We start from the raw sequence: 27,862 nt of genomic DNA, 5'->3' as shown, positions 1-27,862 counted from the left end.
GCCAGCAGGGAAGCCCCCTATGCCCCCAGATTTTTGCTGTGATATATATTATTCTGGGCTGGGGGAGGGTGAGCCCCATAGTTAGAAGCTGACTGCTCAGACCCTTGCCCCCAGTTTTTGGTATCATAGTTCTCCTGGGTAACTGGGAAAAGGACCCTAGTGTTTTGCATAGACTGTTTATTTTTCTTTTTTAAAAAATTTTTATGGGAGTACAGTTGCTTTACAATGTTGTGTTAGTTTCTACTGTACAGCGAAGTGAATCAGCTATACGTATACACATATCCCCTCTTTTTTGGACTTCCTTCCCACTTAGGTCACCACAGAGCATTGAGTAGAGGTCCCTGTGCTATATAGCAGGTTCTCATTAGTTATCTATTTTATACATAGTATCAACAGTGTATATATGTCAATCCCAATCTCCCACTTCATCCCACCCCTCCCCCTTGGTATCCATACGTTTGTTCTCTACGACTGTGTCTCTATTTCTGCTTTGTAAATAAGATTGTCTATACCAATTTTTTCAGATTCCAAATATGCATTAATATATGATATTTGTTTTTCTCTTTCTGACTCACTTCACTCTGTATGACAGTCTCTATGTCCATCCACGTCTCTACAAATGATCCAATTTTGTTCCTTTTTATGGCTGCGTGATATTCCATTGTATATATATGTACCACATCTTCTTTATCCATTCCTCTGTCGATGGACATTTAGGTTGTTTCCATGTCCTGGCTATTGTAAATAGTGCTGCAATGAACACTGGGGTGCATGTGTCTTTTTGAATTATGGTTTTCTCTGGGTATATGCCCAGTTGTGGGATTGCTGGGTCGTATGGTAATTCTATTTTTAGCTTTTTAAGGACGCTCCATACTGTTTGCCACAATGGCTGTATCAATTTACATTCCCACCAACAGTGAAAGAAGGTTCCTTTTTCTCCACACCCTCTCCAGCATTTATTGTTTGTAGATTTTGTGATGATGGCCATTCTGACCAGTGTGAGGTGATATCTCATTGTAGTTTTGATTTGCATTTCTCTAATAATTAGTGATGTTGAGCATCTTTTCATGTTCCTGTTGGCCATCTGTATGTCTTCTTTGGAGAAATGTCTATTTGGATCTTATGCCCATTTTTTGATTGGGTTGCTTGTTTTTTTGATATTGAACTGCATGAGCTGTTTGTATATTTTTGGAGATTAATCCTTTGTCACTTGCTTTGTTGGCAAATATTTTCTCCCATTCTGAAGGTTGTCTTTTCATCTTGTTTATGGTTTCCTTTGCTGTGCAAAAGGTTTTAAGTTTAATTAGCTCCCATTTGTTTATTTTTGTTTTTATTCTCATTACTCTAGGAGGTGGGTCAAAAAAGATCTTGCTGCAATTTCTGTCAAAGAGTGTTCTGCCTGTGTTTTCCTCTAAGAGTTTTATAGTGTCTGGCCTTCCATTTAGGTCTTTAATCCATTTTGAGTTTATTTTTGTGTGTGGTGTTAGGGAGTGTTCTAATTTCATTCTTTTACATGTAGCTGTTCAGTTTTCCCAGCACCACTATTGAAGAGGCTGTCTTTGCTCCTTTGTATATTCTGGCCTCCTTTGTCATAAATTAGGCAACCATATGTGTGTGTGGGTTTATCTCTGGACTTTCTATCCTGTTCCATTGGTCTATATTTTTGTTTTTGTGCCAGTACCATATTGTCTTGATTACTGTAGCTTTGTAGTATAGTCTGAAGTCAGGGAGCCTGATTTTTCCAGCCCTGTTTTTCTTTCTCAAGATTGCTTTGGCTATTCGGAGTCTTTTGTGTTTCCATACAAATTGTAAAATTTTTTGTTCTAGTTCTGCGAAAAATGCCATTGGTAATTTGATAGGGATTGCATTGACTCTGTAGATTGCTTTGGGTGGTGTAGTCATTTTCACAGTATTGATTCTTCTAATCCAAGAACATGGTATATCTCGCCGTCTGTGTCGTCTTAGATTTCTTTCATCAGTATCTTATAGTTTTCTACATACAGGTCTTTTGTCTCCCTAGGTAGGTTTATTCCTAGGTATTTTATTCTTTTTGTTGCAATGGTAAATGGGATTGTTTCCTTAATTTGTCTTTCTGATCTTTTGTTGTTAGTCTATAAGAATGCAGGAGATTTCTGTGTATTAATTTTGTATGCTGCAACTTCTTATATCTCACTGTTATTGTTTCCAGGGACTGCTTAATATTTAACTTCAGAGGCTTGGGCCCAGGTTTATGGGGACTTTGTTGTTTGGTAATTGGATGGCCATGCACTGGACCATCAGCAGAGCTGGTTGGGAGGGATATTAATGGGACCCTGTTAATGAAATGGCAATTAAAATTCTTTGGACATTTTGTTCACATCAGTCTGCCAAAGCTGAGCTGAAACCCTCCAGCCATGGGATGGAAAAGCCATCGAATTTCACGTGTTTGTGGAGAGAAATGGCCTTTTTTTCGATTGATGGAGTCATTTGAGACCATGGAATGAAGTAATTAAACTAAGGGCAGCAAAAAACTTTGACAAAGCATTTTAAAACACACGAACCTCTGACTCACTGAGGGTCATCTTGTGAAATTGCTGCCTCCAACTTGGCATCATAAAGTAATGATGGTGGTGATGATCATGGAGTTTCTACCATTTCTGAACACTTGCAAGGTGCCAGGCATGGTGCTACACACTTCATAACTATAAGAGGCCACATAACTGTCAGAAGTAGTTATTACTTTCCCAACTTACAGATGAAGAAATGGAAACCCCAGAGAAGTTTAGTAACTTGCTCCAGATCACATAGTTCGTGAGTGGCAATGCTAAGATTCATGATGAGGCTGTCTGTCTCCAGGGCCTGTGCTCTGAGCCCACTGTTTATTTTCACATCTTCCCAGGCTAGTTCAGCCTCTCTGTCCATGGCGGTTGCCTCACTCCTACCTCTGCTTCTACCTTGAAGGTGGCAAGTGAAGCATTAGTGCAGACGCAGGTATTTTTTGTTGTTAGTTGTTCTCCTTTTGGGATTTTAGGAAACTTCCCTGTTCCTTCCATACTCTGGAGAACAGGGAACTTTGTTGTTGAATCAGTAGCACTGATTACTGGGTAGTTTTGATATAGCCCTTTGCTCTGTGTGTGTGATAGAGAGAAAGGGGAGGTACAACATATATACTTCTGGAATTAGGTCGACATGGAAAGAGAGCTTGTATCCCACCATCCCAGGGAGAGTGGAATCAGTGAAATTTAGAGTCTGAGGGCTGGTGGTCGTGACCCCTTGTGGGATGAGGTCAAGGTAGATCTGTGTTACTTCTCTGTGGGAGCTGAGCCTTCTCCCTGGAGCAAGGAAACTGTGGGCCCTGAAAGCCAAATATTGATTCAAGAAAGCTTACCTCTGCCCTCCCAAAATAGGATAATGGAGAGAGAAATTTAAATCAGCTGTTTTCTTTTTTTACCCTGCCAAAATGTTTTGATTCTGTTTGTGTGTCCACCTGTGTCAGCCATTCTTTCCTGGGGGCATGATCAGTGGTTCCATTCAGAGGCACTCATACATTTTTTGCTGGGGCCACTGGCCCTGGAATAACTGGGTTCATTTTGTCTCTGCAGGTCAAAGAAGTCATAGATGGGTTATTGTCTGGGCTTGTAGTTTAGATGAACCTGATCAAAGGCTTAGGTTTATTTCATCCCATCAAGAGGGAGGAATGGACTTGGGACTTGCTTGAGAGGTTGCCTGAGCCCTAGGCAGTCCTGAAGAATGGACAAGGAAGCACAGTAATTTCAGAGCTCAATATCTGCAGACATTGTCCTGGACACTGAGGATTCACATTCACACAGACAGACTCAAATAAGACAGACTCTGCCCTCATGGGACTCATAGTCCCAGTAGGAGAGGAAGACCTCAGGTGGTAAGACAGGTTGACTAGCAGTATGAAAATTTTAATTTCCTATTTGGGTGGCTTTGGGAACACAGAAGAATATCATGTCATCTAGCCTGGAAGACAGGTGGATTAGAGAAAGATTTCAATCCAAGGGTTGGGTCTGATATTTGAATCCAGGTCTGATGCCAAAATGTTTAGAACACTACTACTCTAAGATTTTTTTTTTAAAGAAATATCTTTAGATTCCTGTTTCTTTCTCTCTCTGCAGTATCCCTGAGAGGGATTCTTAGGGTGCTCTGATGTCTATATTGAATTTTACCAAAATGGCCTGCTCAGGACAAGTTTTTATTATCTTGAGGACTATAATACTTATCAGAGTGTTTGTTATTATATTCAGACAGCCTTAATTTCAAAACCTGGCTCTACCACTTTACTGCCGTATGATACAAGGCTCATAACTTAGGCTTTCCAAGCCTCCATTTCTCCATCTGTAAAATGGAGATATTGATACTCACTTCAGCTGGGCTTTTGTAAGATATACGTGACATAATATATGTAAAATACCTAGTACAGTGTTAGCTGTTTTTTTTTTTTGTGGTACACGGGCCTCTCACCGTTATGGCCTCTTCCATTGCAGAGCGCAGGCTCTGGACGCGCAGGCTCAGCGGCCATGGCGCACGGGCCCAGCCGCTCCGCTGCATGTGGGATCTTCCCAGACCAGGGCACGAACCCGTGTCCCCTGCATCGGCAGGCGGACTCTCAACCACTGCACCACCAGGGAAGCCCACAGTGTTAGCTGTTTTTAGCAAAAGCCGTTAACTTTCTCCAGGCCTGCTTCCTTGAAAAGACCCAATTATGCCCCCTTTCCTAGGAATGTGCCACCCAATTTCCTCATCCTTTCAACATTGGGAAGATATGTGTGTGTTGCTTGCTGGGGAAAGGATTTGCAGTTGTCTGGTACCCCTCCCCTTCTCTAAAATTTCTCATCCAAATGGACAGGAACCGATCCATTAATGTTTCATTAATCAAAACTTGGATTTTTTTTTTTTTTTGGAGAAGGAAGGCTTTATTATTATTTTCAGCAAGTAGGGAGAACCCTGGAGATCTTTCCCAAAGCAGTGTTTCCAAACTTGGATTTTTGAAATATTTATAATAATACTTTTTATTTGAGTACAGAGGGGAAATAAAGAGCCATCTTTTAATCCTGAAATTCTAGACTTACATATTTGTGATCAAACAGTATCTATACATTTGTATTCTGCATTTTCTCTTAATGTTATGATTTTTGTTATTATTATAATCTCTTAAATCATGTTTTCCCTCTTTATATTCCATAAGAACAAAATTAGTCAAATGAAGAGAAAAATTAAATACCTAATAACTTAAACAACTCACTATTTCCATTCCAAAACTTGGATCCTAAACAGTGTTTGCTACTTATAGTGAAGCCTGGTTAATTGGGACTCTCAGTCAGAATGGTTAATTAATTGACTTTTTTTTTTTTCCTGTTTACACTCCTCCCTAAAGGAAAAAAAAGCAAAAAGACAAGAAAAGTTAGAGTTTATTTTGAAGAGTCCCCCTTCAAGGGGCTAGCCCATGGTTAAAAGATACTACGCCCCTGCATATTTCACCCATCCCCCAAGACTGAGCCTTGCCTGCCTCTCCTGCATCTCTGGGAGCCTGGCACAGGATGCTCTATACATATTTGTTAGATGAATGAAGACACAGCCTAGCCTCTAGCTAGACTGAGCTACTGCTGTTCTCTAGTCATGCTCTGAATTTGCCTGCTTTTATTTAACTTGGAGTGCCTCTCCCAGTCATGGCCCTGTGGACTTTGGGTTGAAGTTGCTGGTGCCATGTTTTACCCTTTTGTAAGCCAGTGGCCTCCTTGTAGGCATCGGCTCTGCTTTCTTCATTTTTGAAGAAACACTGTATTTGGCACATCACGTATGAACAGTTATTGAGCGCTTACCATGGTCTCAGGAAATGTGAGTTACATATATTTGCTTATCTAATGCCCATAACACCTCTATGAGATAGGTGCTATTATTCGCTCTATTTAATAGATGAGAATACTGAAGCCTTCAGTATTCTCGTCTGAAGAAATTGAGTAACTTATATCACTAGAAAGTTTGTGGAACTCAATGGAATAAAGTGGGTCTCTTAAGACCTTTGAGGTCCACAGCCTTGCCTGCAGGACCTGCAGTCTCAAAGGATGACTGATGCTGTGGAAACGCTTCTCTGTTTGACTCTGATACTGTGGAAACGCTTCTCTGTTGGAGAGCAGTGCTGCCCACAGAACTGGACTTCGTGACTCAGGAGCATGGGCGCATAATATTCCTCCTTCATTTCTAAAGAGTTTCTTATAGATCTCAAAATGGGCTAATACATATTATCATATTTGAACTTCAAAACAACCTGGAGACTGAGGTCAGGCATTACCATTCCATTTTATGATTCATGAAGCCAAAGCCTGGAAAGAAGTGACTGTAAGAGGTGGAGCTGGGACTTGAACCCAGGTCTTCTGATCGTTAGCCACAGTTTGTCACTACATTCTCCCTTAATACATTCACAGCAAAGCAAAACAAATTTTGAAAAATCTCCAAACAAACAAACAAGTGTTAAAGGTAGAAGCTGATTCTCAGGGTGGTATCTTCTGGTAGCATAGTGGGTTCTTTCCAGGAAGAGGCTGGGAAGAGCGCTGACTTGAGTACAAAGTCTTCTGGGGAACTCCTGTTTCCCAGGAAACTGAGTTAGCCAGAGCATCCTGTTCCTGTTTTTTCTATCCTGTTGTGTCTTGAGTGTTGCTAACAGAAAGGGGGCTCGGATCCCCAGACTCTGGGCCCTGTGCCCTCAGACCAAAGGGGGAAGGGAAGGAGCTTTTGTCTGGACCCCTTTCTTTCTGTCTTTCTGCTCATGCCTCGCAAATCTCCTGGATCTTGGGGTGCCAGCCCTGGGTGAGAAGCTCCTGCCCAATACCTCCCTTGTTGCCTCCTCCCCACCAGATGCTCCTTCCCGGGAGGATTTCTGAAGGTTTTCAGTGGGAGGTTCCTGATGGGCAAATAAGCAGCTGACTTCAGAGAGAAGGGACCCTGATTCACATCCTGCAATGCCCCAGAGTGTGAGATGGGGAGGTGTGGGGGGCTGACTACTTCCTGCCTTGGTTTATCTTTGAGGACTTCTGGTTTGTTCACCAAGTCACCTAGGATACACATCACTGCACTTCTATCTTCCTCCTTTTTGAAACCCAAGCTCATCTACTTTTGGCTTTCTGAGCTCTGAGGAAGAATTCCTTACAGCTCAGAATTTTACTTTCTCACCTCCTCCTGTTCTTTTCACTCCTCCAAATGTTAGGTTTTTCAGTCAACCAAAGATAAAGGTGGGAAGACCAGGTATGGCTCTGGGCCACGGGGATGTAGGCACTGGTTTGCCTCACTCACCTGCTGAGCTCAGCCGAGGCTGGTCCACAGAGCCTCCCTGTCCTATACTTTGTCAGTTTCCTCTCTGCTGTTTCTTGGGTGTTGCCAACACATTGGGAGACTCTGGTCCAAAGACTTCTTGGGCTAGAAAGAGTGTATAGGGAGAATCCTGTTACTTTCCAAGCCTCCGAGCCAAGAATGAATTCCCATTGTCCAAAGAAAATTGTTCACTGGCTTTTATTTAAAAATCTTTAGGAATGGACACTTTAAAAATAACTATCTAGTCTTAAATATTCCCGTAGTTAGGGAGGTGTTTTGAATGTCATACTTAAAATCTATGCTTTAACTAAAGGCTTTTTTTCTGTTGACATATAGAGAAGTAAGACCAGCTTCTCACGTTTTGACAGCTGCTTCCATTTATAAAAGCTCTGACTTTTAAATTTGTCTTATCTTGTACGAGCATCCCTGAGCCTCAGGATGGGTAAGCTTTAATTGTGGCTTCAGTTACATCATTAGGCTGGTGGGGAGCAAGTTGGGGAGCCCTTTTTGTCCAGTGAAAGATAGAAAAGATTATTTATAACTCAGTCATTGAGAGTAAAGTATTAACATTTAGGGAATCTGGATTAAAGGCATATGGGAATTCTTTGGATCTGAAATTCTTACAACGTAAAAAGTTAAAAATTATTTTTGCAAGAAATTATTTAAACCTTAAGTTCTTCGTTTGTTTGGTTTTTAAGAAGTTGATGAGTGTGATTAGCATGCTCTGATTTTCCTTTTCATTGTACAGCTGTGGCAGAGTGGATGTTTCAGCAGCCTCCCAGGCATGGAGGGACTTAGAATCTCACTCCAGGGGCCAGCCAGGCCAAGTGGGGGGTGGGGAGCTTCTGGAATTATCCAAGAAGCTGTCAGGGCAGAGTGGGGCCACCACAGAAGGAAGCGGAGAGGCCTGGAGGGCAAGGAGCACACATGCTCCTGGGACGATGGTGCAGGGTTGTGAGAACCGAGGAAGGAGCAAGGTCTGGGGCAAATGACAAAGGATGCTGTGACCTCCAGAGTCTGCTACACCAGGAATTGTCAGCCCTTGGGCTGGTTCACCTTGAAGGAGCTTGCAAAACACGTTCTCAATTCCTCTCTCATCAGAGCATGGGAGGGAGTGAGATGTGGTTTTTACCTCCATTGTACAGATGGGGATAATGAGACCCAGAGAGGTGATGCCATTGGCTCAAAGACACAACTCATAAATGACAAAGCCGGGACTTGAATCTAGGTCCTTCTTTCTGAAGTGCATGGTCTTTCACTGGCAAATGCCTCTGTAATAGCAGGATGGCGGCCTGGGCGAATGTCAGGGTAGGAATTGTCCTTGGCATTTCCCTTGTGTGGTCCTCGGGCCTGTGAGTTTTATCTTGTTCTAATTGTCCCCGAACTCCCCTCCATCTTATAGCCTCTATAGGCTTAGCCGCTGTGGACTGTTCCCAGTGGTGGTGGCGCCAGCTGTGTTGGTGCCACACCTGGACAGAAGCTTAGTTGAGCCTTCTTGTGAACCAGATTCTCACTCTAGCAGGCTTGACTTGGGCAAGATGGGATGAACCCTTCTGCCAGCCTTCTAATGTTGACTTCCTACCAGAACCCCCAGAGACTTTGAGCCACACAGCAGTTCTGACCCACTTTTGTTTGGCTGAGCTGCAGGGGGCACCGTCTGCAACTCTGCCAGCCTGTGCCTTGAGGGGAAATGAGCTCAATTAAGTAGGCAGGCCCCTGTGAGGCTTCTCTGCAACACCATTATTAATCTCATGGAGCATGGAAAAAATATAACCTCGCATCTCTCTGCCCCATTTTCCTCTGTGATGATGTTCAGGACAGAGGGTCACACAGGGGGATGCCTTTGCTGCTGAATTAAGAGGCTGGTTTCCTTCCAGCCAGGGTGTCTGCCTTTCTCTCTGCCTCCTGCCTCCCCCAGAGCTCCCAGGACTCTTCTCTGAATCCCACAGATTGTCATGGCCTTGGTTCATGGAAGGGCAGGAGTGTGTTATAACTTTGTTTTCTGAACTTCTGCTTTTTTTGGAACAGAGCAGCACTTTCCAGAGGTGATGCTGGGGGAAGAATTTCTTAGCCTAAGTCTGGACCAGGTGTGCAGCTTGATATCCAGTGACAAGCTGACCGTTTCTTCAGAAGAGAAGGTATGACATGGCCCTTCTTTGAAACAGGAGCCTCTCTCGTGAGGTGGTCATGGGAAGGACTTGTGGTTCAATGAGACCTTTTCTCTTTTTCAAATAAAAAATAATCTTAATTTTTTGTCCCTTTTTTTTTTTTTTAAAAAAAGGCTTTCTGGCCCACGACCACTACATTCACTTTATGGACCCTTTAAAGAAGGAGTAATGGTGATGATGATGATGGTGACAAAGCTGCCTCCCTTTCTTAAACGTTTATAGTTTGCCAAGCCCTGTGCTAAGTGCTTGATGTTCTTCAGTTCACTCAGCCTTCACCTCAGCCATGTGAAGCAGGCATCGCTGTTGTCCTCACATTACAGATGAGGAAACAGACTCAGAGGATTTAATTAGCTTGTTCAAGGTCACTCAGCTGGTTTGCATGTCACCTGGTCTTAACCATAGTCCCACATGGCCTCTTGTGAGTATCACTGAGCATTTAAGCCAGAGCAGACCTTTGGGGAACATCTACTCCGATAGGGAATTGGAATTTTTACTGATGAGGAAACCGAGCCCCAGAGAGGGAATAGAAACTGCTGAAGGTCACACACAGTTTTTCGGTGGCCAAGCCAGGACTAGAACCCAGGTCTCCTGACCCCAGTCCCCTGACTCACTGACCACACACCTCTTCCTCTGTGCTAGAAGCTTGACTTCTGCCCCTGCTTTAGCTGACCTGTGACTGCTGATCTATCCTACTTCCCAGCCTTCCTTATCTCTGACCCTATGCTAGGAATATTCTCTACTTCCCTCTTCACCTGGTTGAATTCCCAAACAGTTCAGATTTTTCTTCTACCAGGAAGAATTTCTTTACTCCAGGAGATTCAGTCTACTATACTGGAAATAATATATGCTTCCATCTTGGCCACTGGGGTCCAAATCTCATCTCTAGTATTTACAAATCAGTTATGTGACCTTGGGCAAGATATTTTGCTTCTCCATCTATTTCCTCATTTGTAAAGTGTGGGTAGTAATAGAACATGTTCCACAGGGTGGTTGTGGGGATTGAATGAGATAAGGTATATAAAATGCCTAGTATAGTACCTGCTACCTAGTGGGTGCCTAGTCAGTGTTAGCTGAATTGATTATTGACTGTGCATCTGGAATTAATCCCTTTTTCCTCTGGGATAACACTTAACCTTGTTCTGCTTTATATTGTAGTTGGTTCTGAGCTGGTCTTACCTTCTCCACTCACTTGTGAGTTCCCTGATGGTAGGGACCACACCTTACTCACCTCTTCAGCCTCAGAGATGCTCAGTAAATGTTTCTTGAATTGTCCTAGTCCAATCTTAGCATCCAAGCTTTAGGCCCTTTCCTGAGGGAATATTCAAGGAAAAGCCCTTGAGAAGGATTTTATGTTGGAGATGAGACTGCATCCAAGGTACATGTCCAGAGAATGGGTGTGAAATTCACATGGCCCTGCCTGTTGTCCTGTAAACGTTTGATCAAGAAGAAAAGCAGTTGTCAGTTGGAACTATGGGCTGTCCTGAGACTTCAGGGGGATCCCCAGAAGGGGACTAGCACAAGCTGGACTCTCCTGTAGGCTTAGGGAGGTCTCTGCTTCCATTAGCTGGTGTGAAACAGCACCTCCAGGGGAAAGAATGCTTCTGGCCAGGCCACAGGCCCCTTCCTGCCCCAGCCTCAGAAATGGAGAGGCTTTCCTCGCTTCTTGCTAAGTTTGTGTACTTTCTTCTCTGGACTGTGCTACCAAATTGGCACAATTTGACGGAATGAACCAGTCATTTGGCTGCTGTTGGCCAGTTTAGGGTCTGCTTGATCATGTCCTCAAGTGTAGTTTGAGAAAATGGAAGCAGGCACATAAGTAGCAGGATTTGAATCAACTTAGGGTGTTGGATTGAGAGGGAGACCCTTCTGTCTTAAATTCATCCTGGCCCATCCTTCTCTGAGATCACAGTAAGTTTTAGGTGAGGGCTTATCTATGCGTGCTATGCCAGGACAGGGGTGGAGGTGGGTTGTTAGTAGGGAGGGGCATTATAGTGCCCTGGAAACCACTTGGGTTTTGGACTTGGGCAGAACTGGTTCCACGCTCAGCTTGATGCTTACTGACTGTATGACCTTGAGAAGTCACTGGTTTCTCTGAACCATAATTGACTTACATGTAAAACTGATATACTAAGAGTGCCTCCCTTATAGAGTTGTCACAAGGATTAGAGATAATGGGTGAAAAAAAGTCAAATACAGTGTTTGATAGGTGCTCAATAAATGGCAGCTATCATTGTAATTATCACAGTTCTCTATTTGGAGGTACCAGTGATAATGGTAATGGCATTGATTTGCCATTGGTAATGGTGAAACAAAGCATGGTGTTAATTGCATCTTTCCAGAAACAAAGAAACATGACAATAGATGTACACTCTTAAAACTTGTCTATAGTGACTTTCATTTATTCACATGCTTACATATGGGTTCCTCTTTCTGTAGAATCAGTTTGGAGTGTAGGTATTTTTCACATTATTGATGTTGTGTATCATATTTGTTTCTCAGAAGTTATGTGTAACTTCAGAGTTAATGTGATGCTTTTCAGAAAGTATATTACTCATGATCTTGAATCCTTTGGTTTGTTTAAGGTTAGCTATGTAATTTTGAGTCTTATTAATGAATAGTGAGGTTTGGCCTGCATTTTCTCTTTGGCAAAACCCATATATTTTTTTTCCCCTTAATTGCTCACATATTGCTGGAAGTTAAATAGCTGGAAGCTTTTGACAATTAGATGTTTGTCATTTGAACGCTAACCCTTAAGGCTTTGAAAATTCTGTGATCTGTTCCAAGAGGTTTGGTGATTTCTACTCCCTTTAATTACATTGCGTGTGATAGGCATAATCGCTTGCACGCACAATAGCTTTTTCTTGTGATATAGTGAAAATTTTTGAGTGTATTTGAAGTGGTATCAGGGATCTTCATTTAAGTTAAAATCGAACTGATTTAATGTTAACATTTGCAGAAAATTCAATTGCGTCGGCAGTCAAATGACCTGTATTCAGCGAAGTTTACACTTGAACCGCAGTATCAGTTATATTATGACTTACTTCTCTACCAGCAGCCCACAGGTTTCTTTCAACATATATGATAAAATGCAGCCAGGTTTCAGATGCATCTTAAAACTATGCATCTTCAAATAGAGGAAATGTGGTATCTTACTATTAATGATGATTTTCAGTGTCTGTGGCTGGGCCCAGACAGCTTGCTTGTTGGAAGTTTGAAAGTATAGGTTCTGCAGCCAGAATAACTGAATTCAATCCTGGCTCCACTACTTTAACAAGCTGAGTGATCTTGGGCCAGTTATTTATCTCCTACCAGAATGTATACACCATGTATAGTCAGGAATTTTGACTATCTTATGGTTGCTGCTAGAGTGGTGTCAGGTCCATGGTAGATACCAAAAAATATTTATTGAAGGCATGAATAAAAGAACCTAAGTCTCAGTTTTCTCATCTGTGAAGGCGGGTAATGATAGTGTAGCATCTTATAGAGCTGTTCTGATGATGAAATGAGGTGATACATGTAACCATTGACTGGGGCCTTTCCCAAGGGGAAGCTCTTCCCGGGCCTCATATTGGTCTGGGTGGTTGGCGTGACCTGCGGCTCTGTGCCAGGCAGGAGCTGAGGGTGGTAGCTGTCTCTGGGTCGCCAGCACCTCCAGCACCATCTGGGCCTCTATGAGGGCTCAGGTGCTGTTCTTCCTCCAAGAGCACTTGCTTTTGCCCATGACACATCCCCTTCACTCCACTCAAGCTCCTTGAGGGCTGTGAGGGTACCTTAGCCATCTCTGTGTCACGCACAGTCCTGACACAGAGCCTTGGGAGGCATTAGGAGGTGCTCAGCAGACGTTCCCCGAGGGAATGAAGAGGCAGACTGGGGCTGGACTCTGAGCCAGCTGATATTATGGGGATAATTTTAATATTTTTCCAGAGAATAAGGAGAAATGTGGGAACTAGAGGTCGGAGGGAGGCATGGCTCTTTGCCATTTTCTCTCCTGTTTTTCCTCCGTGTGGCTTTTGTTTTAAAATTCCTGTTATTTGAGAGAGGACAAGTGGATGTGGTAGGAATCACAATATCACTAGTTCTTTGGTTAGGACTTTCCTCCCCTCTCCCCTGCTTACCCCTGCCCAGTGAGAGGGAAAACACAGAGAAGCAAGCCCCTCCCAGGCACCTGATTCTTTCCTGTGGGAGGTGTCGCAGGGTTAGAGCAAACCCTGTGAGCAGAAAGCCTGTTTTTTGCATACCCTTTGAGACACGAAGTTCAGCTGTCACCATGGGCAGCCTCATTGACCCAGGGGCAGGGTAAGCAACCTTCCCGGACAAACACACTGCAAGGAGAAGAGATATGACTCCTGAGTTCTACTGCAGTTTTGCCACTGAGTTGCTGGTTATTGGACTTTTCGGAATCTTTGCTTTCCTAGCTGGTAAATATCTTTCTACTTCTCAAGAATTCCATGCCTTCTTATGAAACACTATTGAGGCTTCTCAGAGTAAGAACTAACGGGGAAATCGCCACATGTTAGACACAGGTCAGGAAAAAATTGGTTGAGTTTCTTCAAAAACTTAGATTAGTGCCAAGTATGTGTTATAATGAGAAGAACAGGTTAGTTTCTCTCTGCATGATCACATTTTTATGTACTTTTATCTCCTAAAACTCTCATCAGGGGACAGATTCTGATATTTTATCTCCTAGAAGGGATTGGACCTTGTCTCCTGGGATCATTAGTGTTGCAGGCTCTCCTGTCTGAATTCCTAGCCTCTCCCGCCAGCACCGGTGGTCGGTCTGGGGTGTGGGCAGGAGCTCCTCAGCCAGTAGGCTGGGCTTTAGTGCTTGCTGCTGAGGCATCATCCAGCGCCTAAGGAAGTACATCCTGTGCTTAGGCCGAGCTGTTGGCAGCCCTGCCACACTCTGAGGTCAGCATTCAAGTTGCCAAATCCTCAGCCTGCAGGCAATGATGTGGCCTGGGCCCCTGAGTCAGTGTTACTCTTCTTACTGCTCTCCTTTGGAGAGCACAGTTCAGTAAGTGCCTATGACAGGAGTACCACCACGCTAGGACCAAAAATCTTTCTTGGCCGCTCACTGTGACTATTTCACACATCGTTGAAAAAAAGCTCAGCGTACGTGAGCTTGGAGTAAGCTCAGAGACATGAGCAAATACAAAGTGCACGGTTCAACTTTTTACAAAATGCAACACCCACAAAGCCAGCATCCAGATCAAGAAACAGAGAGCTCCAGGCCTTCCTTCCAGTCACTGCCCCCCATCCCGAGAAGCCAAACTACTATTCTGACTTCTCAGTAGATCAGTTTTGCCAGTTTTTGAACTTTGTATGAATGGAATCCTGGTGTGTGCATGCTTTTGTGCCTGACTTCTTCTACCCAGCATACTGTTTTGCATATCATTTCTAATGCTTACAACAGCTCTCAAGGCCATTTGGAGAGGAGGAGGCTAAGGCTTATTGACAATAGACAGCTCTGTGATTTGAAGCTGACTGTGTCTGCCACCCAGGCTCCTGGTCTTTATTAATGAACCCCCACCCCGATGGGGAGACCCTTACTCATTACTATTCAAGGGCTTGTTGGGAGTTCCCTGGTGGCCTAGTGGTTAGGACTCTGGGCTTTCCCTGCCATGGCCCGGGTTGAATCCCTGGTTGGGATCCCGTGAGCTGTTGGACCTTTCCCCTTGCCAGTAAAGGGCTCCCCCCTTTACTCAGTGTGCGGGAACATCTGGCTTGGCTGCCTCTGTAACTTAGGGGGTGAGGTAGAAGGGTCGGGTTCATCTGGTATTTTCTGGCCAAGGCTTGTGCTTATGTTGGAGGTGTGAGCCGAGGACGATGAAATCAAATGTCCTCCATCTCCTTTCCACACAGCAACCTCGTAGCACTCAAGAAATTGGTTCTGGAACATGAAGCAGTGAGTAAATGATGCTATTTCTTTGTCTAAAAGTGAAACCCTAAGCGTGCCATGTGGGCAGCCAATTGTTTCATCGTGGGGCCCATGAAAAGTATTTTCATCTGAGTAGACATCACCCTTCCCATGATTGAGGCCACGGGGTCTCTGCTTAGATTTTACAGACCAGGGGTTGACACAATTTTCCTTTAAAGGGCCAGATAGTAAATATTTTAGGCTTTGTGGGCCACAGAGTCTCAATTCAGCTCTGCTGTTGAAGTGTGAAAGCAGCCGTAGACGATTTGTCATGAGTGAGTGTGGCTGTGTTCCAAGGAAATTTTATTTACGAAAGCAGGTGCATGTGGCCTGTTGGCTGAGGTTTGCCAGCTGGGTAGCTGCTGAGAATAACGGGTAAGAGCCTGAGCACTGGGGATGGGCTTGTGTGGGCCCAGGCCTGCTGCTTTCTGGCTCTGGACTTGGATGAGTCAATCAATAAGGGGCAGGAGTGTCTACTCAGTGGCCGTCAGGAGAGTCCATGGTTACAGTGTCTCTGGGGCGTGTGGTGCAGGGCCTGACATAGCATGGACATGAACGGCTGCTGCTGCTACCTGTTGCCCCTTTGCCTTGGCCAGTCCTTTGATGGCAGGGGCCGTTGGGAGCGATTTTAGGCACATAGGCTAGTTGGAAGTTTATTTGCTTAATTTCCAAGCATGACGTCTAAATGAAAAAAATATGCGGCCTTCTCTAGCTGCTGAGAAGGTCACTGTTGCTGCCCGAGTGCTGTGGCTTTCACAGCTGAGTAGGTAAACAGTGCAACTGAGTGGAACCAGTTAGACAAGTCAAGCCAAAAATAAAGATAAGGTTAAATATCAACGTCATTAGACTCAGCCTGCTTTGCAGCTTTTATAACAAAGACTAAGCTGGTTGACAGGGAAGGGCGTGATCAGTAAATCCCACCTATTCAAGGCCTTGCAGTTCATTCTTCATGAAAGCTTTCTCAGCCAGTCACCCGCTCTGTGCCTGGCATTGTGCTCAGTGGCAGGAAGTGCAGAGACAGAGCTGGTACACTTCTCACCCTGCAAGAGTTACAGTCCAGTAAAGGGAAGTGGAAGGAACTGTGGGTAACCACAGTGCAGGGCAGAACAGGACCATGGCTGCCCACCTCCTAACGCAGCAAAAGCAAGGAGTCTCCAGCATCCTTTGGTCTGTGGCCTGGCTCTGCCCTCCCCACCAAGATACCAGCCTCTGCTTCCCCAATCCTGCTGTCTGTTCCAGCCTGCTTACATGCTTATTCTGAACTCATTTGTCCATTCATTCGTTAAAACATATTTGAGTGTGTGTTATGGGCCAGCAAGTAAGACAAGGTCTCTGTTCTCAGGGATCTTAAGGGCTACTTGAAGAAACACACAACTGTTTACAAAATAATGTGATAAGGGTGAGACACATAGCTCTGTGACAGTTAATAATTTAAAAAAATGAACTAGACAAGGAGAATTTCCATGGTGTGTGTGTGTGTGTGTCTATGTTTGTACACATATAGGTTATTTTATATAGAAATGGTAGCAAACTATACATACATACACTGCTCCTTCCCTTCTGTTCCATTCCACTCATCTCTCTTCCCTTCCCTTCCCTTTCTGATGGATTCCTTCCTGATATCTTGTTCAATCTGAGTATGCTTAGCCTGACTTAAGTATGTTTAGGAAATAGGGCCAAAGCATTATTAACATATCAATACACACAAATATATAGTTAGGGTAAGAAAAATTGGAGGTTTTTTACCCACCCTGGGAGGTATAGCTTTCAACTTTGAATTTTGAAATTGTAAATTTTGAGATCAAATCGAGAAATTAATTGAGAACAATCAACGTTGTACCACGTGGGAGATAGCTGACCTACTCAAAATATCCAAATCAAGCACTGAAAATCATTTACACCAGTTTGGTTGTGTTCTTTTCTTCTCCCTTCCACTTTTTATTTTGAAAAATTCCAAACCTATACTAAAGTTGGAAAGAATGAACATTCATATACTCTTTACCTAGATTCACCATTTGTTAACGTTGTGCTTCACTTGCTTTCTCTTTCTCTCTCTCTCTATTTAATCTTGTATTTTGCTGAATCATTTGACAGTAAATTGCAGACATCATGACACTTTACCCCTAAGTATTTTAGCTTGCACCTCCTAAGAACAAGGAAATTCCCTTTTCTAGCCATAAACCATTATCATACCAAAGAAATATCTAGTCCTAGCATTCAAATTTCCTAACAGTCTCAGAAAAAGTCTTTCATGGTTGTTTCTTTTTAATCCGTGATTAAAACAAGGATCATGCCTCCCATTTAGTTCTCATGTCTCTTAATCCCCTTAATCTAGAACTATCTCCCTGCCTTTTTTTTTGTTTTTAAGTGTTTTTCATAATGCTAACAGTTTCAAAGAATCCAGGACACCTGTGTTGTACAGTGTCCCAGACATGGAGTTGTCTGATTGTTTCCTCACTACAAGATTCAGGTTAAACAGTTTAGAAAGAATACTACCTAGGGGATGCTGTTTCCCTCTCATTAAATCACATTCAGGAATGTATTGGGTTGGCCAAAAGGTTCGTTCGGTTTTTTCCATAAGATGGCTCTAGTAGCACTTAGTTTTTTGTTTTTCTTTTTTTCAGATTTATTATTTATTTATTTTTAAAATTTATTTTTGGCTGCATCGGGTCTTGGTTGTGGCACATGGCATGTTTGTTGAGGCACACGGGATCTTTCGTTGCAGCATGTGGGCTCTTTGCTGCGGCGCGTGGTCTTCTCTCTAGTGGCATGTGGGTTTTTTTTCTCTCTCTAGTTGTGGCGCATGGGCTCCAAGGTGCGTGGGCTCTGTAGTTGTGGCGTTCGGGCTCCAGAGCATGTGGGCTCTGTAGTTTGTGGCACGCAGGCTCTCCAGTTGAGGTGTGCAAGCTCAGTAGTTGTGGCACGCAGGCTTAGTTGCCCTGCGGCATATGGAATCTTAGTTCCCTGACCAGGGATCAAACCCACATTCCCTGCATTGGAAGGCGGATTCTTTACCACTGGACCACCAGGGAAGTCCCACTTAGTTGTCTTTAACTTCATTTGAAACAATTTTGTTAGATTGTATTGTGACAGCTGTCATATTTGCATGCATTAAAAAAAAAGACATCAAAATTGGTGAATTTTTGTGTAGCCATTTTAATATTGAAGATGGAAGGAAAAAAAGCAACATTTTCGGCATATTATGCTTTCTTATTTCAAGAAAGGTAAAAACCAACTGAAATGCAAAAAAAGGTTTGTGCAGTGTATGGAGAAGGTGCTATGACTGATCGAACATGTCAAAAGTGGTTTGTGAAGTTTTGTGCTGGAGATTTCTCGCTGGACAATGCTCCACGGTTGGGTAGACCAGTTGAAGTTGATAGCGATCAAATCGAGACATTAATTGAGAACAATCAACGTTGTATTACGTGGGAGAGAGCTGACTTATTCAAATACCCAAATCAAGTGTTGAAAATCATTTGCACGAGCTTGGTTGTGTTCGTCGCTTTGATGTTTGGGTTCCACATAAGTTAAGTGAAAAAAACCTTCTTGACCACATTTCTGCATGTGATTCTCCACTTCAACATAATGAAAACGTTCTGTTTTTAAAGCAAATTGTGATGGGCAATGAAAAGTGGATACTGTACAATAATGTGGAACGGAAGAGATCGTGGGGCAAGCGAAATGAACCACCACCAACCACACCAAAGACTGGTCTTCATCCAAAGAAGGTGATGTTGTGTATATGGTGGGATTGGAAGGGAGTCCTCTATTATGAGCTCCTTCCGGAAAACTAAACAATTAATTCCCACAAGTACTGCTCCCAATTAGACCAACTGAAAGCAGCATTCAGCGAAAAGCCTCCAGAGTTAGTCAACAGAAAATGCATAATCTTCCATCAGGATAACGCAAGACCGCATGTTTCTTTGATGACAAGGCAAAAACTGTTACAGCTTGGCTGGCAAGTTCTGATTCATCAGCTGTATTCACCAGACAGTGCACCTTCGGATAGCCATTTATTTAGGTCTTTACAAAATTCTATTAATGGAAAAAAATTCAATTCCCTGGAAGACTGTAAAAGGCACCTGGAACAGTTCTTTGCTCAAAAAGATACAAAGTTTTGGGAAGATACAATTATGAAGTTGCCTGAAAGATGTCAGAAGGTAGTGGAACAAAACGGTGAATATGTTGTTCAATAAAGTTGTTGGTGAAAATGAAAAATGTGTCTTTTATTTTTACTTAAAAACTGGAGGCACTTTTTGGCTAACACAATAATATAAATTTGTCCTATTTATTAGTGGTGCTGACTTTGACCACTTGTTAAAGGTGGTATCTGTCAGATATACCCGTTTGAAGCTCCCCCACTCTCCCCATGTAATGAATAAGTAATCTGTCAGGTGACACTTTGAGAACCGTGAATATCTTTTTTCCCAACAACTTTTCACCCAATGATTTCAGCATCTATAGACGATCTTTGCTGAATCAGTTATTACATTGGTGGTTGCAAAACAATGTTTTTCTTATTCTGTCATCCCTTTTACCTTATTAGAAGGCATTTTTCTGGGACGAGCAGCCCTTCCCACACTTTTTAAAGTGTCCTTATGGACTCATGGATTCTTTTTTTATTCTTTGGGTTATGATTTATTACTATCCTTTTCTTTTAACTAAAAGTATTTTAAATTGAGGTACGATTTACACACAGTGAAATGTATAGATATTAAGTGTAAAATTAGATTCATTTTGACAAATGCATATGCTTACATAGCTCCCGCCCTATCAAGATAAAGAACATATCCATTACCAGAAGAAGTTTCCTTTGGCCCCTTCCCAGTCAGCGCAGAACTGATTTCTTCATTATTCTTTTTGATGTTTAAATTGTCCCAAACGTCGGCAATGAAAAAGCGCCATCTAGCTCGCTCTGTGTCTGTTCGTTGTATCCCCCTTAATCTTTGAGCACTTTCTTGCTTTCTGGCGCAAGAAAGTGTTTTGTCTTATTACTAGTTGTTATTGTTATTACTGTTTTGGTTTTTTTTTTTTTTTTTTTTTTTTTTTGCGGTACGCGGGCCTCTCACTGTTGTGGCCTCTCCCGTTGCGGAGCACAGGCTCCGGACGCGCAGGCTCAGTGGCCATGGCTCACGGGCCCAGCCGCTCCGTGGCATGTGGGATCTTCCCGGACCGGGGCACGAACCCGCGTCCCCTGCATCGGCAGGCGGACCTGCAACCACTGCGCCACCAGGGAAGCCCGTTATTATTGTTTTTTAACAGCTGAAAATATCCCATGGTATCGATACTAGTTTAATAATTTCTCCACTAGTGATTTTGGATTGTTTCCTTTTATATCCTGTTACAAAAACGCTGCAGCAGACATCTTGGAACACATATTCTTGCACCACTTTTGTGAATGTTTTTGTTGACTAGAGCTCTAGAAGTGATATTTCTAGGTCAAAGATATGCACATTTGAATTTTTGATTGATATTGCCAAATTCTTCCTTCCCTTCTTAAGCCGCGTTAGTTAAGTTTCCATTAACAGTGGTGGTTTCCCTTCTGTCTTACCAACATTGAAGTTTATGTTTCTCTGTGTATATGGTAGTGCAGAGTTTGAATTTGGACTTAACCTTGAGTAAGGCAAACATCCAAATCACAGATTCCCCTTTTTGGTTCCAAGCCCCATTTTGATTTGTATAGAAATGAAATCTCTCCTCAAAGGAGAGGTCTGACCCAAGGAGAAATTTTTGCCATTTTCTGTTATTCAGTGTCACATTCACCATTACAGCCAGCTTTTGCAGAGGATATCTTTATTGTTTTTATTCTGCATTAAATGAACATGGGAGATAGATGAAGAGACCGGGGTGTGTGATGGGGATGATGGCATTGCCCCCAGGGCTTCTGGTCCTCTTGGACAGTCTTTGTAAAATTTGGTTCAGAGTTACTGCTCTGTATTTCTACCCTGAGGTAACTATTGGAATTGATTTTTGTTTTGCGATGAACCTTGATGATTCTGTGTTTGGGGTAGCAGGTTTTTCTTAGCATACCTGTGTGTGTGTGTGTGAGAGAGAGAGAGAGCGCTGTCTGACGTCAGATAGTAGAGACTTTGTATTTTTGTTTTATTTTAAGTATTAAATTTAAAGGTGTTTAAATTAGCTTAAACACCTTTGTGGATGACTTGCAACTTTTCTTCCTTTTTTCAGGTTGAGGAAGTTGTTTGAAAGCTGTTTAAACTTATTGTCTCTTTGCAAAAGTTACCTATGTTGATTTTCCTTACAGGTATTTGAAGCTGTGATTTCATGGATCAATTACGAGAAAGAAACCCGTTTAGAGCACATGGCAAAGCTGATGGAACACGTCCGTCTCCCTCTCTTACCGAGGGATTACCTTGTCCAGGTGAGTGCTGTGTGAAGAACCAAGCGCTTCCCTGCTCACCCCGGCCTCCTAGGAGTAGCAGTGGGCAACCCCGGTTGTACGGAGTGGTGAGTTTCATGGGTCTTTTCTGTGGAGTGAGGGCACCAACCCACTGGGTTCAGTGTGAGGCATGGTAGTGTAAGGTTTAAGAGCATAGGTTTGAGAATGAGACACTTAGGTTTAGTTCCTCCTCTTCTACTTCTTAGCCTTAAGCCTCAGTTTCTTTTTCTCTAGAAGGGAAATTATACTAGAGCCCAGCAGGGTTGTTGTGAGGACCAAAGGAGTTGTAAGGATGCAGTTCAGGTGTTAGCATGGAGCTGGGGATAACACATGTTTGACAGAAGTTATTAGCTGCTTTTGTTGTACAGGACTGAAGCAAGAAGGGTTATTTCCATCATGTTTCTATGTTCCCTTTTTGCCTTCGTGTTAGGCAACTTGGGGCCCAATTCAGGACTGTAAAAACCAGCTCTTCACAAGTGCCTGGAATGCATACTGCATCTGCTTCCTCTAAAACATGGCGCCACATATTTTCTCATTTAATCCTTGTAACAGCCCTGTGAGCAGAGGTTAAAATCCCCTTTTTACACATGTGGGCTTTGAGGCTTATGGAGGTTGGGATTTATCTGGAGTCACCAGCTAATAGGTGTCAGGGTTAGGATTCAAATCCAAGTCTGTCTGGCTCTAGACACCCACCTTCCCTAAGCAGGTGCCACCTTTAATACTTTCTCTTCTTTTTGTATATTACATGACTTAACTTTGTAGTGTCAGTGGCATTAGATGTTTTCCAAGCAGGCAGAGGATAAAACTTAAATAGATAAATAACAAGTGCCAAGGCAGTAGGCCAGCCCTCAGCCGTCCTCAAGAAGTCTCTGGGAGGAATGGCAGATGAGAAGCCAGGATAAGAGGAGGTTCAGCAGCCCAGCAGCCGAGCTCTGTCACTTCTTGACCGTAAGACGCTGGGCGAATCCTCAGCCTTGCTAAGCCTCTGTCTTCTCATCTGGTGAAAATAGCCCCTGCCCTTGTAGGGTCGTTTGGGGATAGAATGAGATAAACCATGTAAAGCCTACAACCCTGTGTTCAGTGATATCTCTATTGTCTTCACGACCACTGCTACCGTTGGTAGTAGCGGGAGAGAGTATCCTTACCAGCACTTATAAAGTCCTCAGCTTGTGATGCTGTTGATCACAGGCCTCAGGAGTCAGTGGAATGTTCTCTGAATCTCTGAACCTTAGACCTCTTCTCAGGGGCTGGGGCGTATATTCTCAAGCCTTCATACGTGCCCTGCGTTTTACACTTTGGATGGCACCACTGCCACCTGGTGGCCGCACATCCTTCGTTGTAGGAGAGGCCCCCTCAGCAGAGGCACCGAACCCACCTGAGCTCCCCGTGTCAGAGCCAAACCTCCCGCTATCCTGAGTGGGGCCTGACCACCGGTGAAGGCGGACACCTGGCCTCCAGCACAGTCTCACTTTCACAAGGAGGAAGGGTGGCTTGCGGACTTGGGTTCCGGAGAAAGCTAAAGGGGCTTTAGATACCCCTACGCACAACCTCCGTCAGGTGCCCACAATGGAAACTTAATGAAAACTTTAGGAAATAGTTCCTGGGTTATTAGGGCGAGGTCAGGTTTAGATCTGGAGAAGAAGGTCAGAGACAGTATGCCTAAGAACTGTTGTGTGGGACTTTTTTTTTTTTTAAAGGTTTTTTTTTTTTTTCAGAACACCTCTGGAAGGAGATGTTTCATTAACACACATTTTCTCCAATAAATATGTTAAAAAAAAAAAAACCCACTCATTTGACCTTGAAACGTCAAACTAGTCTAACCACTGGGTATGGTTGATGGTAGAGGAGAAGGAGGAGAGAAAGGAAAGCTCTGGGCAGACCTGTACCAACCCTGACTTCTGGGGCAGTTGTTTTGTTGTTGTTGTTGCTGATTTCTTTTAATAGCTAACATTTATTAGGCTTTTATTAAATATTTACAAATATTGTGCCAAGTGTATAACATGCCATATCTTATTTAAAAATTTGTCCTTGTGATAAAATATGTACAATATAAACTTCATCACTGTAACCATTTTAAGTGTACAGTTCAGTGGCATTAATTGCATTCACTGTGCTGTACAACCATCACCATACCCATTTCTAAAACTTTTTCATCATCCCAAATTGAAACTCTGTACCCATGAAGTACTAACTCTCTCAGGGAGCTTTTCATTCAAGCGGAATGAGTTCTTTGGGAGAAGTAGCTATTCATGCATTTTTCCTTCTTCCCAAGCTTTTAAAGAGATCCTCTCCCACCCTTTTTAATTTTTAACTGACCCCAAACGTTTATGATTTGTCCCTACCTGCCTCAATCCCTCAGTAGGAGGGAAAAAAAACCTTCCAAGGAAACAGAGTGTCCCTGGGGATCGTCTCTGGGGAAGGAGGTGTCCAGAGATAACAGAGGTGCTCTCACTGATCCTTCTTTTCCTGCCATCTCCAACACTGCCCAGCAGGTGATGGCCCTGGCTACATTCCCATTCCTAGTTATAGGTGGGGGACCCAGGAGCGGCTCAGCCAGGCCTGTGCATGACAGCTTGAGGGCTGAGATAATTGAGGTGGGGAGGCCCTTCTCATTCTCTGACTGGACCTGAGGGCCTCTGGGTCAGAACCCAGAACCCAGTCCTGTGCATTATTTTCTCCCCGGGGTCCAGCACTGAGCTGCCCAACCAGGAGACATTCGATCACTGTTAGCTGCTGAATGGAACTGACCTTGCCAACAGCTCCCAAACACTCCAGCAAAGAAGACATGAAGTAGCCTCCGAAGACCACACTACCCCTTACAGATAGATATGCCACGTAGCAATCTGACCTGTGCCCAAGGGTGGAGATTTGAGAGTCAGGGTGCCAGCATGGTTCACCCTTAGCTTTGCTTGTGAAATATTTAGGCCCACACTTGCTGAGCACCTGCTTAAGTCCTTGGCTCTAGAATAAGGCATGAAGAAGCCACAGCCCCAGCTTAGATGGGGTCCAAGTGGAGGTCAGTTGGTGGGACTTTTGTGCAGGACATTCTTTCTGCTCTGATACCACTACTCTGTTGGAGAGTGCCTCACTGGACACTTCTCCCTGAGGCTTCCACTGTAAGATAATGAATATGAATTCTTCTTCTTTTTTTTTTTTTTTTTTTTTGTGGTATGCGCGCCTCTCACTGTTGTGGCCTCTCCCGTTGCGGAGCACAGGCTCCGGACGCGCAGGCTCAGCGGCCATGGCTCACGGGCCTAGCCGCTCCGCGGCATGCGGGATCCTCCCGGACCGGGACACGAACCCGTGTCCCCTGCATCGGCAGGCGGACTCTCAACCACTGCGCCACCAGGGAAGCCCGAATTCTTCTTCTTGAATATCACCTTATTATACCCAGTGCCTCCAAAGGTTGGCCGATGCCTCCCACCATTTTCCTCTTTCCCTCCCTCTCCTTCTCTCAAATATCTGGCCATTTGCCTTAAACATTATAATACGTTCCAACCAGAAGGCATGTGGAAAGAAGCTTTAGGGACAATCAGTTGTCTTTGTTTTGCATAATCTCGTTAAGCCTATAAACAAACAAACAAACACAACCTGTGAGGTTGTGGGGGACTTTAATATGCCCATCTTACATCTTACAGGTGAGGAAACTGAGGATCAGAGGAGTTAAATGGTAGAGCTGGGATTTGTATCCCTGTCTGCTTGATGCCATAGCTTAATCACTTACTCCATTGTGCTCTTGAGAGGCAGGAGGTGGGCACTAAGCTGTAACTCTGTGGACCTTTGTCTTAGGGTCTGAGATGGTGCTGTGTGGGAACGAATGAGTGTGAGAGTACAGGAATGCCTCAGCCCAGGGAGATGGCTTGGGAAATGGGGCCGAGTTCTGTACCAGGATCACCTATGGGTTATTACCTCTAGACAGTTGAAGAAGAAGCTTTGATAAAGAATAACAACACCTGTAAGGACTTCCTCATCGAGGCCATGAAATACCATCTGCTCCCTCTGGATCAGAGGCTCTTGATTAAAAACCCAAGGACCAAGCCCAGGACTCCAGTTAGCCTGCCCAAGGTAAGCCCCAGCCCAGTCACTGCCAAGAGTTGGAACTGTGATCTGGGAAAATGGCCTTGTACTTCTGTCTCCAAGTCTCTCCTCACCCATGGCTGCCCTGCATCTCGGTTGTATTTACCGCTTAGGAGATGACGTGTGCTGTTTCCTCGTGAATCTGCTGGTACCTCTCTCTTCCGGGGTCTTCCTTTCCTAAGGGTTTCAAGGTAACCTTCACTGTCACCAGGGAGGTTTGTGAATAACTCAGGTCTCTTTCTTCTTCCCTTCCTGTTTTATACCATGGTTTGGGCTCTGTTTCTTTTGGAAGCAGAGGAGTAGCTGGGTGGGTCTTGATGTAGTGATGGCCACAGCAGTCCTCTTTCTAGACCATTCTTTGAGTCAGAACAGTCCTAGTCTGGTTTCTCCCCTCACCACAGAGCCGTAAAGGACAATTAGGGCTGCTAGAGGAGAAAGTGGCCCTTAAGGAGTCCTACAGGTAAGGAAGTGGGGGAAAGACATGGGGGAAATGAGAGCGTGTGAGGGGGCAGCCAGGAGGAGGGAAGGATGAGCGTAGGAGGGGACACCATGATGGAAGGTCTCTGCTGGGTACTGGCTCTCTGGTTCCCTCCAAGTCCTTTCCCCTCCATGGTCCTCAGGTTCCTCACCTGTAGAATGAAGGATGCTGCACTAGCTGGTCTCTAAAGGCCTTTCTACCTTGGCATTCGAGTCGTCTTTCCAGTATCCTAACATGAAGTCAAGGGGGAGGTCCCAGCCAACCCAGGAGGAAGGGTAGAGGAGAGGAATGAGTCGTGTTGGCTCATCCACTACAAGTAGGCAGCACCCAGGGATTACCTTGGTCCTTGCCTTGTCCTTCTCTTCCTCTTTGTGGTTGGCTGCCTTACTCCTCACCTGCTGCTTCCAGGAAGGGTTTCACGGGGCTAGAGCAGCATGTTGTCCAAGACCAGGTATTTGGATTTTCTGAGGTTTGCTTCTCTCCACTCTGCTCTGTGACCCCAGATCATGGAGAACATAGTGGTTGCAATGTGAACAAAGGTTACAAATGTCCCAGATAATAATATAAGCAGCTGACATTTATTGAGTACTTACTGTGTGCCAAGCAGTGAGCTGAAGATATCACATAGAAAGTAGAGGCAGTTATCCTAGTTCAGGAAGGAGGAAACTGAGGGTCAGAGAGATTAACTGACTTGCCCAAAGTCAACACAGCTAATGTGGTGGAACCAGGTTTTTTTTTGTTTTGTTTTAATAAATTTATGTATTTTATTTATTTATTTTTGGCTGCGTTAGGTCTTCATTGCTGCGCGTGGGCTTTCTCTAGTTGCAGTGAGCGTGGGCTACTCTTTCTTGTGGTGCATGGGCTTCTCATTGCGGTGGCTTCTCTTGTTGCAGAGCACGGGCTCTAGGTGCACGTGCTTCAGTAGTTGTGGCACGTGGGCTCAGTAGTTGTGGTGCATGAGCTTAGTTGCTCCATGACATGTGGGATCTTCCCAGACCAGGGCTCGAACCCCTGTCCCCTACATTGGCAGGTGGATTCTTACCCACTGTGCTACCAGGGAAGCCCCCTGGAACTAGGTTTTGAATTGAGTCTTTCTCCCTTTCCAAACCTGTTCTTGAACTCTTACCATCCTGTACCTGCTCCACCTTTGTAAACCTGATTTTTACCTACCTGTCTGCCTCCTGTTGCACAGTGCCAGCTAGGAGGGGCAGCCACAGGGCATGGGTCTCAGCCTTGGGACCATTTGCCTTATTGCATGTTGATGCGTTTTGTTTTGTTGGAACATTGCATCAAAACTACGTCATATTTTTCAAAATGAAAATAACTTAGCTTTCTTTTTTTTTTTTTTTTTTGTGGTATGCGGGCCTCCCTCTGTTGTGGCCTCTCCCGTCGCGGAGCACAGGCTCCGGACGCGCAGGCTCAGCGGCCATGGCTCACGGGCCCAGCCGCTCCGCGGCATGCGGGATCCTCCCAGACCGGGGCGCGAACCCGGTTCCCCTGCATCGGCAGGCGGA

The 27,862-nt window shown here is 44.2% G+C and overlaps 1 protein-coding gene across 1 annotated transcript in view; it reads left to right on the top strand.

Annotated features, from left to right (window-relative positions):
- KLHL3 (kelch like family member 3) overlaps positions 1-27,862 on the top strand; it is a 69,671-nt gene that overhangs the window by 14,154 nt on the left and 27,655 nt on the right. Inside the window, exons 3-5 of the mRNA XM_024122461.3 lie at positions 9,340-9,449; positions 21,659-21,775; positions 25,709-25,858. Of these exons, the coding sequence (XP_023978229.1) occupies positions 9,340-9,449; positions 21,659-21,775; positions 25,709-25,858 (377 nt within the window). The remainder of the gene's footprint in view (positions 1-9,339; positions 9,450-21,658; positions 21,776-25,708; positions 25,859-27,862) is intronic.

This window comes from Physeter macrocephalus, chromosome 8 (genome assembly GCF_002837175.3).
Source record: "Physeter macrocephalus isolate SW-GA chromosome 8, ASM283717v5, whole genome shotgun sequence".
Taxonomy (NCBI): domain Eukaryota; kingdom Metazoa; phylum Chordata; class Mammalia; order Artiodactyla; family Physeteridae; genus Physeter; species Physeter macrocephalus.
The sequence above is the reverse complement of the archived record's forward strand: the minus strand, read 5'-3'. Positions and strand labels throughout refer to the sequence as shown.